An 18755-nucleotide genomic window follows, 5' to 3' on the forward strand; every position below is an offset into this window, starting at 1 on the left:
TGCTAGTTGCAACGATGACTGACCTCGAGCAGCTGTTCTCGTCGGTGTTTATTGTGGTGCAATCATCAGTGTTGCCCACACAGCCTGACGGGCAACCAAGCCAGCAACCAACAAAGATTACCTCTGGGGGTGGAGTTACAGTTTGTCACAATGTGAGGCTCAAAAAATTAGTGCTAGAAAACAAGCTGGAATTGGAAAACAAGAAATCCCATACATACTGCACTCCAGCTCACGGTGTAAAACAATGCACTATGTGTAGCCTCGGTTCACTAACTCTGTTAAATAAAAGCAGCATCTAACACTAATATGAAGTTAGACTTCTTGGAGCTTTCGTTTAGGTGCAGATTTTCTTTCCTTTGTTTTTCTTAGAACTTTGTTGATTTCTAGCATTAGCCTCGTATGGCAGAAATGCTGCAGGAAGTCTATGCGGCAAGCTTCGCTGCAGCACAAGACAAGTGGCAGCTTTCCACGCACTGCAGTCTGGAGTGCTGCCACTGTGCCATGCAGATGCACACAGACACCCACATGTTCCAAAAATTCCTTTTCCACGTCCACTGTGGCCTCAAAGAAGCCTTGGGAAGGCGCTGCAAACAGGCCACAGAGTCTCGACCTGGCTCATCATGAGACCTAAGCAAGGCTAAAATAAGGTGGGAACCAGAGAAGACCTCCTGCTAGTTCCTCAAGCGTGGCATGCAAACACACTCTGCAGGACGCCCCTTGAGGAATGGCTGCACGAGGTGGCCACTGAAACAGAACAAAGTGTTGTGTTCCAGGATGCCCGGAAGGCCTTCACCTGACTCCTCGCTGGAGATTGGAAATTCTGCCACCTCCAAGACAGCTGCCTCATCAAGGTTTCCCTGTGCCAGACAAGCCAGCACATAGGTGTCTTGAATTTCACAGTTCCCTCGAGATGTCAGGTTGGACAGTTTACCTGCACAAGTGTGCTTCAGAGCTGCAATGAACTGCAACACATTTGGGTGCTTATTACAGCCATGCTTCTGCCTCACGGAGCCAAAGAAGTTCTCCACAGGGTCCTGTCGCAGGTTGCGAGTCGGGAGAAAGCCGAAAACAAAATTTTGGGAGAGGTCTTCCCACAGCATGGGGAGAGACTGTACCGTGACAAGCCAGCCACGAATTGTGTGGGGCTGGCGCTTGGAAACGTCAAAGCTCCAGCTTGCAGTGAAATAGAGTGCCTCACAAAGAAATACCAAATGTTTGGAATTGCACTGATGGCGTAATTGTATTTTCGAGGATCAGTCATTTTGGTGAATTTGCTGTTGAGGCAGTCGAATAGGTTGTTGATTCTCTCAACAAATTTAGCTGTATGTTCTGTAGCCCTATCTAGTGCCCCAACAGAAATCCTGACAGACAATGCCATGGATACAGTCCGCTAGGGACCTGTGTTGCAAACTTGGCCTTCGTGCTGTTAAAAGGCCTCTTGTACATGTGGTCGTCAGTCAATTTAGATGCCAATCTTGAGATCAGCTTATCTTTGCTTTCATACAAAACTTTTATGTATGTCCAATCCACAACTTCATTGCCAATTAAAAGCTTGTGGGGGTAGCCAAGGTTATTTCTTGTGGGCTTAGTCAACTGGGGAGTTTCAAACAAGAAATAAACCTTGTCCCCATTAGAACGAAAGAAAGGATTTTGTTGGGTCAAATTTATCAGTTCACATAACTAAATGTTGCTTGATTCCTGGTCGCACACCACTGCCTTAATTAACAAGTAGCTGAAATTCTCTCAGCTCTTCGATTAAGGCAAGCAACAGTCTTCTGATAGTCTCTGCATGCAAGTTTGTTTTGGCCACTGCGAAAACCAAAGGCTGAATCCAGGTAACTGAGAGTCCAGAAAGGAGGGCCACAAAGGCTGCGTTTTCCACACCCACTATCCTCTTCGTGCAGTCATCTGAACAGCCAACGACAACATCATTTTTGGTATCGTACTGTAAATTTTGTCCCAACTTTTTATCGAACCTGATTATGCAAACCTGATCTTTGATTGGCCCATCTTTGACAGCATCTTTCAAAGCAATAAGCACTCCAGAGGTAACTACGCGTGTCCCGAGCACTCTAGCCACCCACTTCCGGAGTGACCTCGGATGTGGCAAACACAGCACTTAAGGGATTCGCCGATAAGCCTTGGGCCAGTTAAAATACAGACTCAAGGCAAATACTTTGATCTCTTTTGACCACCTTCTCCCTTTTGCCTTCCTGCCCTGCATCCAAACCAGGAGATGGGAAAACGCTGGGGTCACATATGGCTTCAACATTTGCAGTGCAGCCCTCTGCCTGAAATCCTGTAGACTGTGTTGTTTCCGAGACCTCGACAGTGCCTTCCGGAATTCCTGCCTCTCGTCCCCGCAGTTGCATGACGATCCTCCTGGTACTGGGGGTGAAGACCTTGGGATTCCGCCCTGGGTGCCTAGGAGTTGAACCTGCACACACAACAGCGCGGCACTTAATGCCACCTGAGAATATTTAGACTACACGCTGTGCACAGAGTGCTAAAGAATGTCACTGTTGATTCACCGCCATGAAAAATTACACGGAGCTTTCATTACGGGTGGTACCGAGAGTGCAAAGCGAACGCAGTGCACAAAGATTGCGGGGGAGCAACAGCCGGGATAGTAAAAAGAAATGAAAGTGAGCGTGCACTTACAGTGACATAGTGAGTCGGAAGATGATGACAAACCGCAAATGAAAGTTCTGACTGATAAGTGATCATCAGAACGTCAACAAGCATCCACCGAAGAGTTTGGTTTTCAACTCCAAGCGGATTTTTTCGCATCGCTTGCTTACCTTCAATATTGTGCTAGTCATAATCACTGACAAGGTGTTTTCACATCCCGTGGAGGCTAATTGGGGCCTTTAATGATGTCAAACCATCGGAGTTATTCCAGTGAACCATCCAAAATAGCAAAATTTGAAATGGTGGTCGGGCTTCACCACAAGGCACAGGCACCACGCGGGCTAACATCTTCTTTTATATCTGACAAATTGTACCGTGCAACTCAATTTTTTTTCTAGGACGGGTTTTTGAAATGTTTACCTACAAAATGTATATTCTAAATTTTTTCTACTACTGGTGGCTTATTATACACAACTTACTTTTTACTATTTTCTTCAATGCTTGGACAAAAATTTCGAATTCGATAATTTTTTTCGCAATCATTATTTATGAAAACAATTATGAAACTTGCGTCGTTGGAAAGCGTGTGTAATCTTCTGCATTTTATGTCACTATACATTTTATGCCTAACCAATATGTACGGCACAGAAAAATTGTTTTGTTAGGCCCCTCAAAATTGGTCAATTTCCCGCGGTAACAAAAGAGTTAAATGGCAGGTCATCAATTACCAATGTTTTTGTACAACAAGCTGCATAAAAAATTGTGCTAGTGAAAGGAATTCTTTATTTCTGTGGTTTTATTGCACTTTCCAGTTCGTGAGCTTTCGAATGCAGCAAAAATTACACGAATCTGACCAGTACATCCCAAGATATTGTACCCAACCTCATGGCGAAAAAAATTGCTCCTCAGAAAACAAGGCACTAAGTGTGACAACATTGGTAAAAATGGTCATTTAGGCAACTTCAAAGAGAGATAGCTTTGTAAATGCTTACGGTACAGCTATAATATTTTGCATGTACATTCTTTGATGCCTGTAGACTGCAAATAAAATTAACATGGAAAATTGATCTTTTATGGCAAATTTTCAGTCCTCAAGTCCTCAATGAAACTTGATGGAAACAAGGAGATCTGTTTCATTTAGGGATAGGGTCACACAAGCTGGAACCAGCTAAACTTCTCCTTGCATTGTCGCCGTTTGTGCAACCTGTGCAGCTACAGCGCTCTGCAATGGCACGTACAGCAGCGGCTATGTCCAGCATGCCCAATACGCCTGGAAAATGCGTTGCCTAGCAATGCTCTTGCCCATGCCGCATTCTTTCGACTGTCAGGCTTCACACACCAACAGAACAGATGCAGTTTCACGAGGTGGGGCAGCTAACGCTCTCGCCATAGAAATGCATAACCAAGAATGGCCAAGCAGTGCTCCCACCGCTTGAGCGTTATCACTCACATTCGTGGCGAGACAACTGGCGTCTCTTTTCAAACACACCCAAAAAGGCAAACTAAAAGTCAGCTCATTATAACTTCTGCACCTAGAGCTTTTGTTTCACATCCTTATTAAGTACTTTAATAACAGCCTGCTGAAGTCAATGTGCAAGCAGCAAAGACAAGTTAGACACCTGCAATGAGAGTGTGTGTTGGCGTGCGATAGCACACTTCCCAACTGTTTACCTCTGGTCACATTTCAGTGGCAGTCCAACTGAGCAAGGCTGTTAGCAAACAGCCTCTGCACTGTGGGTTTGCGCACAATGAGGACATAATAATGCACCCTTGTTTCTTTGCAATCAGTCGTAGCTGTCAATTACTGAATTGGCTTTGACAGTGCCGCTTATTTATATTAGTTTTGTGATGGTTATTTGCTTGTTCAATAAAAGCTACCACACCCTGCCACAGGGTAGCTTCAGCAGCACCGCCACTCACCAAGATATTCAGCACTTCGTTGACGGCTGGCTCTGGGGACGACTCCTCGTCTTGCTCCTGGATTGCAGGCAAGGAAGAAAGCCCGCAGGCATTAGTTAATGACCCAGAGCCATGGCATTGTGAAACATAACCCACAAAAGCAGGTCTGCGTGCGTAAAAATGCAGTCTGTTCAAGAACAGGTTTCCGAGTTACGCAGAATAGTCAGTGACAAAGTGTTAGGGGTAAAAGTGTGTTCTGTCTTCCCATTAACATTTGCACATATTTTTTTGGAAATGCATCTAGCTAATGCATACTCCCTCTCTCTTTCCAACGTAAAGTGTCCAGCTCGCACGGGATTTGTATTACCAGATCGGAACACTCCCTGTCAAACTGGAATGCAAGCTGAACAAGCTGCTTAATGCCGGACACTTGTAATTCAAATGTCTGGAAATATGGCCATAACTTGCACAGTGAGGGCACAAAATTCAGCAGCAAAGGTGAAGGCGGCCGTTGGGTCTTGAAGCCAGTCCTCCTTTTGCTTGTGGCCTCTAACGCGCTTGTGTAGCGATGTTTTTCTGCAGGCCTCATCTCCTGCCAGCACAGACCATGGCCGCATTGACAAGTGTTGGCAGTTCCAAGTTTTCCGGCACAGGTGGGCAATGTGCATCTCTCTCTCTCACACTCTTACCCACCCACTCACTCGCCCGCCCCCTTACCTCATCCGGGAGTGGCCTGGTGGGCCTGAGGTGGACACCCTTCTTGATCTGCTCCATCAACTCCTCCGTCAGCTTGCACTGAAGCTGGTCTTCCTCTGGGCAAGAAGCACCATTCAGGAGGTGTGAGAAGTGGCACACTCACTTCACAAGACGGTCTCGTCACTCAGACAACGCGTCTCAAAGCGTGGCAGAAATTGCTCCAAAACATGGGGGGGCATGCGCTGTGTGGTACTACTTCTGATAAATTAGGCAGCCTTTGAGAGAAACTTGTCTCACTGACAATTTGGAGAGAGAGGCAGAGAGAGGCTCACTTGACTTTGCGTTAGCCGTGGTGGGTGCAGGTTTTTTCCTGGTGCTGGCTATGAGGGCCATCAGGGACCTGCGAGGAACAGGGAACAGTAAAGTGCCAAGTGCTGGAGTTCCAAGTGCTTACCAGAGAAGCCCGCTAGCAGGTAAACAAACGCCCACACTTGGCAACTCTATTTTTTTTTCTCTCCCTCTTAAGCACTAATAAAAAGGGGGTTAACTATGCACAGTTTCTAGATCCTGCATGCACGGTCATGCATTCTGGTAACAAGATCTGGTAATTTTATGCCACTGGTACAACGAACCTCTCTACTGGTGAGGGTGGAGGCGGTGGTACGCTGGCAGCAGCGGGTGGTGCCGACGCCTTCTGCTCCAACTCCTGCATCAGCTGCGTCACTGCAACATTGGCAGAGGCAGATATGCGAACAGGTCGTAATCACCATCTCCATCAATGGCTTTTAGCTGCAGGATAAGGGCTGCCTCCCCAGAGTTTTTGTCATCTCATCTGTCCATTCATGGAGTTCTGTGTCTTCTCCTGCTCTTCATTGCATCCCATTCTGCTAGTAGTGTAGTGAACCTGTCAAGTGTTGCCACACTCCTTGATGGAATATGGCAGTGGGTTATACGAGTGCATGTGTGTCCTAAGGGGAGCTCACAGGAGTGTGAAAGTCCGTTCCTTAGATTTCAGCATCAAAAGCTATCTATGACTTTGTCTGTGCTGTTTTGCTAGTATCGTATGTGCTCGAATATAAGCCGGCTTCGATTCTAGGCCGACCCCCTAAAGTCAGAAGGTCAGAAAATAAAAAAAAATTACCTCAAATGTAAGTTGAATGAAAAAAGGCACTGGACCAAGAGTAGAACATGCACTTTATTTTTTGCGGTGTTCGTCGTAGCATGCTCAATGCTCACCCGCAGGCTCAACCCGAGCCGCAAACAACTTCATAAAACGAGAGATCCAGCCCCTGCTGGCTTTGAACTGAGCCCACACGATGCCTCGAATGTTAACAATCTCCCTCGCCTTTGCCTGTATTATCTCCATCGTCACAGGCATTCTACCCTCTCTTTGCTCCTGGGTAAAGTCGGCGACTTCCTTCTCTACCTCGTGGTAAAGACCTTTCTTGCGTCCTGTGAAGGCCATTCGTTTGGTGGTGCAGTTGAAAAGTTCGTTCTGCTGCTTCCACCATCGGCGCGCATTCTTCTCATTGACTCCAAAGTTTTCCTGTGCTTGGAGGTTTGAAGTTCTCTCGGCCTCCATTCCGCTTGAAAGCCGCGGTGTAGTGGCACCGCTTGGTGGGGGGGCCATTGTGCCGCGAACATGGGTGCTTCTCGAGGTCACGCGACGACGTTAGGAAACAAGCACCGAACACTGAGGGCTTGATTCACAACATATGTTTCGCAACATTCAAGCAGGCAAAATGGAGCCTGAAAACCATAGAGTTTTGAAAACTCATTGAATACCTGCACGCCTGTGGCCGTGAGATGCCGCTGAGTGTCTAGCAGTGGCAGGAAAGCTGCATCCTCGAATATAAGCCCCCCCCCGTAAACGATCTTTGTAAAAAACGTATCAGTCTAGATTCGAGTAAATATGGTAGTTGTGTGATGCAAGGGCTGCATAAGTAAATAGATATAAACTTCACAGGTACGCATGCAACTGGGCCCAAACACAACACTGCCAGCTTCAAACGAATGCAACATCTGCTTAACACAAAGTTTTGATGCATACCCAGCAGCCACGATTGGAACCATTAAGCCTTATCTTCAAATAATGCGCCCCTTACCAGATGTAACTTGTTCTTTTTTTGCTGCTCTCCATGATGCTAGTACAATAGGGCTCTCTCCACCTTGTATAGTTTCACTGCTACGTCTACCCCCTGTTTTTCTATGCCCGCAGCGTGTTTCATGCCACCTGTATACATGTGTGCACTGCATTAGTGAATTGTGAGAAGTTATCTGGTTCCCATTGCAACTGTAGATATCTGTTGGCAGCATGCACCAGCACCCACATTCTTTTTCGACACATGATACTGCCAGGGCCAGGTGTGGTGATAACGTGCTACAGCTAATAGCAAGCTGGGCTAGTTTGTATATATGCACAACAAAACCTTCAAAAACCGCAACACTGAAAAAACGTGAGACAAACAGAAAAATGGGACAAGCGCTTACTCTCAACTGAAATTTAACCAGGAAGAACGAAGAACACACAACATCCCAGTGACCAGACCACGCACGTGTCATAAAACCACAAATGTAGCTAAGCATGCCCACCAAATGACTAGGGAAAAGCCGAAGCGTTCCAGATTAGCCGGGGAGGTGACAATTGTGTCAGCCAGGCTTCTATTTCATTACACGCAAAAGAGATTGCCCATATTGGCAGCTAGTGTGTTGCACACTTTGTAGTAGTTGCGATTGTTTTTATTTGGGTTGCCCTTGTCTGTTTTTATGATGCATGCATGATCTGGTCACTGAGACATTATGTGGTCTTTGTTTTTCCCGATTAAATTTCAGTTGAGAGTAAGCATTCGTCCTGTTGTTCCATTTGTCTCATGTTTTTCAGTGTTGCACTTTTTGAAGGTTTCGCCGTGCATGGTGATAACAGGTTTGGTGGTGAATGCTATGAGCAGCAGCCCCTGATGATGCCCCTGCCCCCCCACTCACCCCTGCCCTCCAGCTGCTGCTGCACCCTCTTCTGGGCCTTGAAGAGCTTCTGCTCAGACTCTGCCAGGCACTGCTTTAGTTCCTCCAGCTGCTCCCCAGCGCTGGGGTCCTGCCCTTCCTCTTCTTTCAGGGCCAGTTGTTCCGGCAGTTCCCAAGCCTCATCAACGCCAGAATGCTAGCGGTGCATGCCATTCCATTCGTTGCTACCGTGGGTTGCGCAAGGAAGACCGAGGTTTTGCGATAGCTTATCTTGACTCAAATAAGGGGGCTGTGGTTACATTGCTTGTAGTAATAGCATAACTGCCCTCGAATCCAAGATGGGGGCGTAAGAAACAACCGTTACCACGGCTCAAATCTCTCAAACATGACCAAAGCAAATCACTCGACAATATTCGTTGGGAGCCTCTGTTAGGGTACCAAATTCTTGGCACTCGCGTCTTCTCCTGGTGTGGTCGAGCGGTTGCGCGCTTGTGTGCTGGTGTTTTGTTTTGAAAGTCCATGGTTCAAATCTTTTTTTTTTTTGCAATGAGGGTTTCACCGGCTTTCATTTTTTTTTTTTTTTTCAAGGCAAACAAAGGGGTCCAGAGTGCCTTGCCGTTTAACGTACAAGTGACCAAGTGACGTTCGACGGTACCCTCAGTATCAAGGCAGCCCCGAAATTTGCTTTGCTCACACTTTGAATTCATGAAGCTGCAGTCGGTACATAACATAAAGCTTAAATCAAGTACAGTTAAACCTCGATATAACGAAGTCGTACTTGGGGCCGCAAATTTCGTTAAATCGAGAATTTCGTAAAATCGAGGTTTCGATTTTACAGTTCATTTAACCAGTTATTGAGGATTCAAAACCTTGCCCCTAGCCAGGAAACAACTGCTATGTAGTTACCACTGCACTTAATGCGAAATTTGTACTAAAACTGGCCGCGAAAATTTTGTGAATTAAGAGTTTCAACACTTAAGCAATGGAATTCGGATAGCCGACGGTAGTTCATGTATCGTCGTAAAACCGGTGCTTTTTCCGCAACGCCTCATTAAATATGATAGCAGACTAGGTTTCCACTTTTTCTTTTTTTCATTTCAGTCACTACTAAACGCCGCTGTTAGTCAATTGAACCCGTTTCCGTTCCCCGCGAACTTCACCCCGGCGAGGTGCTGGTTCGAAGTTACGCCTCTTTTCGTCCGTTCAGTGGTAGGCTTAGGCGCGGCGTTGAGGGGTGCGCGGGCCAACAGCGACAGGCTGCTATGAAACTTTCGAAAGACTTTTTCATGTACAAAGGCTCTGCAGTATGGGCGCGTGATGCAACCACGACACTCGAGATAAAGCCATGATTGTGAGTTGGGCGGAGTACACGCGGACCGCTTCACTGTGTGGAGCAGCGCTTATGGGCTCCCTCTAAAGCGGAGAGCTTCCATTAAATATCTTGCGGCAAAATTCGATTAAACAATTACGTTTATGCCTACTGAGCCCTAAAGAAACCGATTTCTCCGCACCGCAGCCGTCTAATGAATGCGGGTGAAATGAAGATGACTATGTTCAAAGAGAGCAATTTATTGCCACCAGCACTTGATGTTCAAGCCATTGTGAAGAAGTCCGTAAGCAGTGCTTGGCATTTCTTGACCAGGGTGGGCTTTTAAGTGACGCTCGTATGCTGACAGCGCTAACAAGGCTTGCTCTTAAACGTTCGCGTGCGCCTGCCTGCCTCCGCAGAACGTAGATGACATCCATCACTTCGGTGGCCGTCGGTTTCACCGAAACTTCCTCAGGCTCTTGTTCGGAACACTTTTCTTTCCCTTGGTGTGCTCGTGCTGCTTACAAGACTCACCTAATGATGCACGAACAAAATATTTATGTGGTTATCAGCAAGCACAACCTCGAGCAGTAGCGCCGTGAGCAAGGACGCGTACAAAAAAAGCTTGAAGTAGGCTTCGGCAGCCTAAGCATAGAGGGCGCTGGCGTAGGCAACGATGGAGACGTCAAAATGGTAGCCGCACTATTAAACCATCCATGACCACTAGCAGTTTGAGCAGCTTCTTTCATCGCTTTTAATTGTTGTCAACCGCAGATTTCACCGCTTTTCTTTCATTTTAGCCTTTTAAGAGCCAGTGCGAGTACTGAATGTTTTCAATGTAGGCTCTGAGAGGCAAAATAAAACGTGCCTCGACCAGAATTTCGTTCTTCCTTTCTCGCCATGACTTCGTTAAATTGGAAGCGCCGCATGAAATTACTTCGTAAAATCGAGATAGAAGTAAAAAGTGAGAAGTGAAAATGACAAATGTCGGTGCGTGAAGGACGCACGGAGCCACAGAGCATGTTGTCCCTTGCTCCAGCAAAGTCAGTGACAGTCCTGCGCATGCCAGTGAACCCCCAGAACCACCCTCAATCCCAAAATGGCTAAAGTAACTTAGAGGACGACAGCGCGCAATGGAACGGAAGATGATGGGTGTAACATTAAGGGACAAGAAGAGAGCAGAGTGGGTCAGGGAACAAACGCGTGTTAAGGTCATATTAGTAGAAATTAAGAAGAAATGGACGTGGGCAGGGCATGTAATGTGAAGGCAAGATAACCGTTGGTCATTAAAGGTAACAGAGTAGATCCCTAGAGAAGGCAAGCATTGCAAGGGGCGGCAGAAAGTTAGATGGGCAGATGAGATCAAGAAGTTTGCGGGGATAAATTGGTCGCGGGTAGCACAGGACCGGGATAATTGGGCATTAATGGGAGAGGCCTTTGCCCTGCAGTGGGCGTAGATAGGCTGGTGATGATGATGATGAACTTAGAGGAGTCATAAATTATGATCAACCAATCTTTTACTCGGCCAGCGTAAAAATAATGAGTGAGAAGCAATGATTATGTGCACCAAAGAGTTTCAACATTACCCAGTTCAATTGCTTTCCTGCAATCAATAATGCTGTAACATTGTTAAGTCCGCTTGATGTGCTCACCTCTAGCCTAATGAACAAGTGCTCTGACATTAAGTTGGTGGTTAACGTTCAGGGTGCATTAGAAATTACAAAAAAAAGATTGGAGCCCAGGACTACAAATAGCAGAGTGGAAGCAATAAGCGCTAGCAACAGTACTGTGCATGTCACGGCTATAGCCGACGATTATCACTCGCATGTATAATCACTTGTGCGTTGTTCAATAAACCATGTTCCCTTTCCAGCTGCTTGTCAGGACGCACTCACCTCTGGCCTACTGCACAAGCGCTCAAACATTAAGTTGGTGGTCAACGTTCAGGGTGTATTAGAAATTGCAGAAACAAGATTGAACCACTGAGCTACAAATACGAACGGGCCTTTACGTTGCATGTTTTAGTCGCTAATGCTATTTTTGTATGAGTGGTCGACTGGCTAAGGTATCCATGCTCCCAATCATGCTGGCCCCGTGGCCGCAGGTTTGAATCTGAAGTGAGGTAATTGTACTTTTTTTTTTGCTTTAGCGCCTTTGTTTCATTTGTTAAGACAAAGGTAAGATTCCTAAGAGGACTTGGCAAAAAATGAAAACTTCATCCTTGCTTGGGCTACCTTATCTTCTACTGTTACTGTTTTTCCCCCTTTCATGATATCGCGCTCCCTTTCTGGGGGTCTGGTGCCACAAGAAATGAAATACTGCACACGCCTCTGAAGCAGGCTCAAAGCAGTCTCCGCTTGTTACAAGGGATTTGGTAACAATGGACTTCCGGTTTCAACAGACCATAGCTGCTGGTTTGTCTGGTCTCCATGCCTTTTACATGGAATCCACTCCGCCCATAACAAAAATTTTGCGAAAATTGGGCGAAAATTTTCTTGACTGAACGTTAATCGCAGGCTTCCGTGGTGCCGGCACCCGATATGCTTTTTCTTTGTTTATTTTGGTGAGGAAACTATTATGTCTGGCAATATTGTCGGCATAGAATGGGTCATTGGCGCCGCCAAGTCAAGCAAGTGCTGGTGGCACTTTTTTTGTGTGTGCGACCAACGGCAGGGTTACAGCATGTCATCTGATTTCACTGCCGGATAAACTAAGCATAATTAACACTACCGAACATGGCAAAAAACACGGCGACATTGCCAGAAGTACGAGCCTGTTCAAGCACACAGCCAAGAATAAGGACGCTGCCAAAAAACGCGCCTCCAGTGAGACTGCAGAACAGCGCTTTCGAATACGCTAAGTGGCACACTCGGAGGTCGAGTCTGCCCTCGTCTCAGTTCTTTTATGTAATAAAGAACTCGGGTTCAGAGAAGTTTGGCATTTATTATCCCACGCATGCATCGTTCCCATTCCGTTCAATGAAAAAGGTAAGAAATGCCTCAAGCAGGGGGATGGTTCCCACGCATTGTGTGCAATCTGCTGCTGGCCATGCGGAGTCCACCTGGTCTAACTTTCGATGTTACAGCTGTCCTTCATCAGATTATTTCGCATCAGTTGTTCTACTGACCAGACTAAGACCATTAAAAACGCGGAAGCTGCCTTGGGAACGTCAGGTAGCGATCCGAGTTGTTTCACAAACAGTTAACAAAGGCTTGTTTTCGGGCTAGTTGGTGCAGTCTAGGATTCTATATTAACGTGCACTGCATATTTGGACGAGAGAAAGGGACAGTGGAAAAGTCAAAACCAAACGACGCTGCGAAACTGTTCACAAACAGTTTTGGTAAACCTACCTCATCAGGGAGAGTTTGAAAAGAGCCTGGCTAACTTGCTGGCCATGATTGATTTTTAAAGCTGGTCCCAATTACATTGCTGCACTTGCTTATCTTGAAGGGACACTGCAGCACGTACCATCGACTACTCGGAAAGTATTTTGGGGTAAAGTCTATTATCCCAGCAATCTCCTCCCGCAACGATTATGAAAATCCGCTCACTATCCCCGAAACTACAGCGATGAGAAATCGCGCATAATTGTTCCCACTCAATTCGATCGCAGACAACGCGACGAAAGCTGCGCGCTCTCTCTTGGAGAGGGGGGGTGGCTCACAGCGTCTTCTCCGGCAGCCTTCGATTTATGACAGGCCGGGCAGTCTTCTCCTTTTCTCCGAAACGTGGAGGAGAGTCTGTTTCCGGCTTGGTGCTACAAAAAAGCAGGCATGGCTGCCTGCTCGCAAGCGCACGCTCAGGCTGCTAGAGCATTTTTGAAGCAATAAACGTTTGTTGTCGAGTGGTCTGGTTGAAAGGGGAGTATTGAGTTCGTCACTCAAAACACAAGAGAAACGTCAAATCTGTGCCTACAGGGTCAGGCATAGAAGAGGTTGATACACAGCACCGACGACGGCGGATCATCGCTGTAATGTGAGAAATAAGCCGTGAAGCTGACCAGCGACAGCCAATGGGCAGCGATGGCCTCAACATCGTTCAGGCCATGCCAGGGGTGCATAATGAAGATAACTGAAGAGAGTGCGGTTGGTTTTTCCATGTCTTTCACATCGATTTGCGCGCTCACCGCTTCACGTGCACGTGCAATATTTGGCTCAGGAATTCCTTTCAGTTGAATCTAAACGTCGTGCAGGTTTACTTGCAGTGCTCAGAGTGTTGCAGGGTCCCTTTAAGTGTGTGCCTCTACACACTCGACAGCATGTGCTAGGCTTTTTTCAAGTGCTGCTGCTTAACTTTGAAAACAGCGTAAGGCGATTCTTTTCCTCTGCATGAACGCTGTGCAGAGGTGCGAAAGGTGTGTAGAAAGACAAATTGTCTGTAGTAAGAGGGTCCATTGCAGTGGGCACGGACTGTATAACAAGAGTATGGCTGGCTAAAACAAATTTTTCCACTGAGGAGGGCCCGCATAAAGAGGAGTGTACTAGATGCTCAGAAAACCCTACTGACCATGGACCCTTGGGAGGGTTACTTGGTACAAGTAAACTCCACACAACAGAGTTTGCTCCTATTTGCGTACACAAGTTAGGTGAGAGTACAGGTGCTGGGATTGACTTCCAAGCATATAGCTGTAAAGCTAAAATTTTTGAAACGAAAGTCAGAACACAATGACAAAAGACATTCCTATTAGTACACGTCTCTTTTATTTATTTGACCATGAATGGACCCTAGAAGAAGTGGGGGCGTTAGTCTAGTCCTGTTAATTGAAACATCAAATAAATCCAGCAGCACTTACTCCCCATATTTGGTATTCATTGAAGCTTCCACATTTCTATACTCACATGCCCAAGATGAACATGTTAGCTTGTCGTGGCTCATACTGAATATTGAATGAAAGTGCCTTGTTTTGGAAAGCCTCTGCTCCTTCACGCAGCGCTGTCTGCCTGAACGAAGTTTTGCACCCAGGCCAGTGGCCAAAGCTGTGTGTGTTGTGGTCGCGTTCGCTTCACAATGAAATGCGACGGCGTGCTCCTAAAGGTTGACTGTGCTTACTATGTTGGAATTATCACTAGCGACGATTCAATTGCCCTGCACCAGGTATGTAGAGTGTGCACGATTCTTTTGAAGTCCTCCTCAGCTTGTGCCAGAGTGAAATGACCTGTTTGCCCCCGTAAATTGCAAGAAGCGAGCACCACCCTCACAACAGGCAGGAGGCAGTCGATCGCCTGTTAATTTTGCACTTTGGTCTCAAAGCGCATGTCGTGATGATGTGTTTGTCCGAAATCATTTCTTGATTGTCTTGAAGTTGAATAGAATGTGTGTCAAACTGATTCTTTTGATTCAGGGTGTTGTGTGCTGCTATGCTTCCACTGGGTGCGTACTTCGGTAAAATGATGTTTGTATCATATTATGCACATTTTTCTTTCCATACCGGCACCAAGGCGTTTGTTAGTGGTTTGGGTGCTCGTAAAAGCTCTAGGCACACTTCTGGCATAAGGGCTAATGGGCAGCTCGCTTCGCAAAATATTCAACAGATGGCGAATTAGTGTTACCATATCGCAATGGAAAAACGACGAAACGTTCTACTAAAACTCACGTCGCGGTGCTGATGTAGAGGGCCACAAAAATGTAGCATTGCACACTGTTACAAGTTAAACTAACAGATGGCGCCCCATTGTCGAGCAGAGTGCATCGAAGCGACTAAAGCCTGACTACCCGTAACGAGAATGCAAATCAAAAAAGCGCCCCTGTTGTCGTTCTCGCTGCAGTTGCACTGTCCCCTAGACGTTTTGTAGGCAAAGTAAAATGCCACGAGCGCCCGAGCAGCCACTGCGAGCGGGCCGAGAGAGGTCGTTTTCGTGCATGCGCAGCTTGTTGCAATGACGGGGGAAGGCGCAGCCCCGTGAAGGAGCAGGGAGAGAAAGAAGTGAGAGGAAAAGGAGTGTTTGCATGCCCAGCGCCGCTACGACTATACGCCTCGAGTGCTGCCTGTAGGGGCGCCACTGAAATCCCCCTAGCGGTCCATTTCGAAACCAGCCGCAGGAGTCGCCGCTGCTTTTGGGGCACGTTCGAGACTAAGATTTCCCGTTTGCATGCGTTCAAAAGACACATTAATGAGGAGCAATCGCTCGGTTCGCAAATGTGGTGTATTTATGAGAGGCTAAACGTTTCTGGCGCTATCTTAGTGTGGTACATTCGGTCAGTATGTGCTCCAGGTGTGTGTCACAGACCAATGACGCGAAGCCGCCATATGCATGGAACTGATTGTATTTCCACTGCCCTGAAATTTACTAACAGTGTCTCTGTAAGGAGCGTTTCCTCATATGGCCATGATATGCCTATACACCATGATGCAAACCGGATTTGTGCGCGCTTATATATCCCAGCGGAGCACTCATGTCTGGCAGCACGCCAGTTACGATTGCTGACATAATACCTCGGATATTGATCACTACCTTGGGCAAGCAATGTCGCGCAAATTTCACGAACATTCTACAAAGAAAGTACATATATAATACAAAAGTATATCTGGGGGTCCGCACCCGACAAAAAATTTAAGGCTGGGTTGTCTTGTCCTGAGATGAGCGCTATATCTGCTACATATATCCTCCGCGACCAGCGCGGCTACGGGTTTATAAAGCAAGCCGCGGCGGTGACTAAACGCGTCTTCCAAACATTGCCATATGACGATCAGACGATAAGAAAATGTGAAAGCGGGTTTTCCGATCATCTGCTAGCTCATTTGGCTCCTTCCTAGGTGCAATTTCTGATCGTCTGCTGCACCATTTGGCTCCTTCCTACCGTGAATCTCAAACGTGCGTTTCGTTTTGCATACCCTAGGTGGCGCCGTCGTTCCAAGATGGACTTGTTCGGGCTTCATGAAGAGAGAGTGGGGAAAACTGCTCTTAGAGCGCAATGCATATTGCGACGCAGGTGCCTATTAGGATGCAACCGCTTTGTAATGATCAGAGACTTGTGGAAACTGGTTCAGGTTCCTGCCCTGACATTTGTAAACGCAGTGGTGTGCCTGTCGGCGAGAGGCCGCGATGTACTTGAGAGACGACGAGAAGTCGGCCAAATGGCCGTCGGATGCCATGGCAGGGTGGCTAACGAAGCTGTCCAAGGGGACTTAGGGTGGTTCAGCTTTGCTGCTCGGGAGGCCTCAAGCAAGCTGGCCTTCTACAACCGCCTGTTGAACATGCACCGGGACAGATGGGCGAGGAGAGTCTTTGACTACTTGCCGGCAACCTGTCTTCGCACGCAATGGACTCGGCGGCTCTACCACCTGGAGCAAAAGTTTGGCCTCATACGAGACCCCATCCCGGCGCAATCAGTCGGAGCATACGCCAAGGCAGTGCAACAAAGTCCGAGAGGTGGAAGACGAGACATGGCAGCTAGCACTGACCGATAAGGAGACTCTGTCCCTCTACCGTGAACACAAGAACTCCATCAAAGCGGTCCGCCTGTACGATAATAGCGTCGGGAGCGCCCTGCTTTTCGAGGCTAGAGCAGGGGCGCTGCGCACCCTGAAGCGGCAACAGGTGTTCGACACGACAGTGACGTGTGTGCTGTGCCGTGCGTGTGGGAACTCCGAGGAAACGATCGAACATCTGGTGCTTCAGTGCGACAAACTGGGCGAGTCTGTGCCTCAGACAGCACTAGCAGTAGCGCTTGGCTTCGAGGACTCGGCGGGGGAAGTGCAGGCTGCGGCAGTTTCCCGAACTAAGCGACGCCTTGAACAGTGGAGGGCAACATGCAACACTGCAAAGTAGCTCGCGAACAGCGTCAGTGAGAGACTGAGGAAAAGGTGTCCATGACAATGGGGGGGGGGAGATGGCGTTGAGGGGGCAAAGCCAGCCTCTTCCGGGACGGCACCTGAGTAGTTCTCTTGTAATTGTGTGAATTTGTGTTTTTTTGCCAGGCCGTCTCTGTAACGGCCGCCCGTTTCAAAAGGAAAGGCACCACGTCATCATCATCATCATCAACTTGCGCTGGCTCGCGCATTCGCCGCCATTTCCCCATAGGCGAATCGTTTTAAATGCAGAGCATTTCTTAGCCTCGCCTGTTCGTGCGTCGGACGGTGTCAACAGTTTCGCGTCCGCAGCAGGTGCGCCTCTCCTTCCCTCCTGTCTCTCAACAGCAGATGGCGCGCGCATGCGTCGTAGTCAGCCCGTTCGCTCCGTCGCGGTCCCGGCCTAACAGGTGCGTGATAGCAGCGCGGTGGGTCGTGGAAGGGCGCGCGCTGCTTGCGCATGCGCGCTCTCCCCCCCCCCCCCCCTTGTACTGCTCTCCCTCTACTGCGCGCGCTGCTAATATAGCGGCTAGCGGTCGCTCGTGCTTCAGTCACTGCGTTGCTCCTTCCTTCCTTGGTTGACGCTCGTGCCCACGTTTGCTCGTGTCTGCTACTCCAGCATCACGGAAGAAGCGATGGAAGCAACACTGCCTTCAGTACTGAGGCCCCAATGCTCTGCATTTACTCGTGTTCCCCTCGCGGGAAGGCGCGGGAATTTTTTTTATTTATTTTCAGAATAACCAGGTAAGTAGCGTCGTTGTTCCCGGTGTCAAACAAAATAGACCACAAAATGCGGCCTTCGTGTGAAGTTTGAGCGCGAACAGAGCGGCGGTTAGTTCAGGAAAAAAATTTAAAGTGTTCTAATTATCGTCGACCACCCTGTATATGGCGATTTTTTTCTCTCCAAACTGCACCCTCGCCTTATACTCGAATAAATACGGTAAGAAAAAGTAACATCAGACCGGCTAGCGCTCCGCGGACCGCCGGCCACGCGCTCGCGTGTTCCCTGTCCACAGTGGGCCGTACTCTACAGCTGATCGCTTTCGACCACAGCGGCTGAGTTTGTGGTCACCTCCACAACTACGATTCTACTTCTGCGTGCTTGTACTTTACAATAAGAGCAACTGCGAGCTGTGGCTAATAGCACGTGTACTGCGCGAAACACGAATCTTCAGCCGTACCTTGTCAAGAGCAGCAAGGTTCCCACGGCGCTTCTTTTCTTCCTCAACGTACCTGGAGCGTGCAGTACATCAAAACAAGCGCCTTTTGTTCCACGCTGCACAGCCGTTTGAAAGACTACGTGAATCGTTCCACGGACGCTCTCCTAACTCGCGCACACCTGAAAGTTCTTCGGTTCTTCTCGCATCTCTACATTTCGATAGCAGCGCAGTGGCGCAGTCCTGCCAGGCCAGCCTTGCTTTTCCCGCGAAGTTGCTTCTGTTCCCATCATCCCCTTCGGCACGCTTTTCT

At 47.9% G+C, this 18755-nt stretch overlaps 1 protein-coding gene across 1 annotated transcript; it reads right to left on the minus strand.

Annotated features, from left to right (window-relative positions):
- Positions 1-520: 520 nt before the first annotated feature.
- LOC144166476 (uncharacterized) lies at positions 521-18631 on the minus strand. The gene is made up of 5 exons (XM_077695986.1): positions 18467-18631; positions 5559-5626; positions 5248-5342; positions 4552-4608; positions 521-2437 (listed from the first exon to the last, which is right to left on the minus strand). The coding sequence occupies exons 2-5, from the start codon at positions 5617-5619 to the stop codon at positions 2120-2122; spliced, it is 531 nt and encodes a 176-aa protein (XP_077552112.1). The 5' UTR covers positions 5620-5626; positions 18467-18631; the 3' UTR covers positions 521-2119.
- Positions 18632-18755: the final 124 nt, after the last annotated feature.

The sequence above is a fragment of the Haemaphysalis longicornis genome, unplaced genomic scaffold (genome assembly GCF_048455015.1).
Source record: "Haemaphysalis longicornis isolate Haplotype H1 unplaced genomic scaffold, Haemaphysalis longicornis Haplotype H1 scaffold_1, whole genome shotgun sequence".
In the NCBI taxonomy this organism is placed as follows: domain Eukaryota; kingdom Metazoa; phylum Arthropoda; class Arachnida; order Ixodida; family Ixodidae; genus Haemaphysalis; species Haemaphysalis longicornis.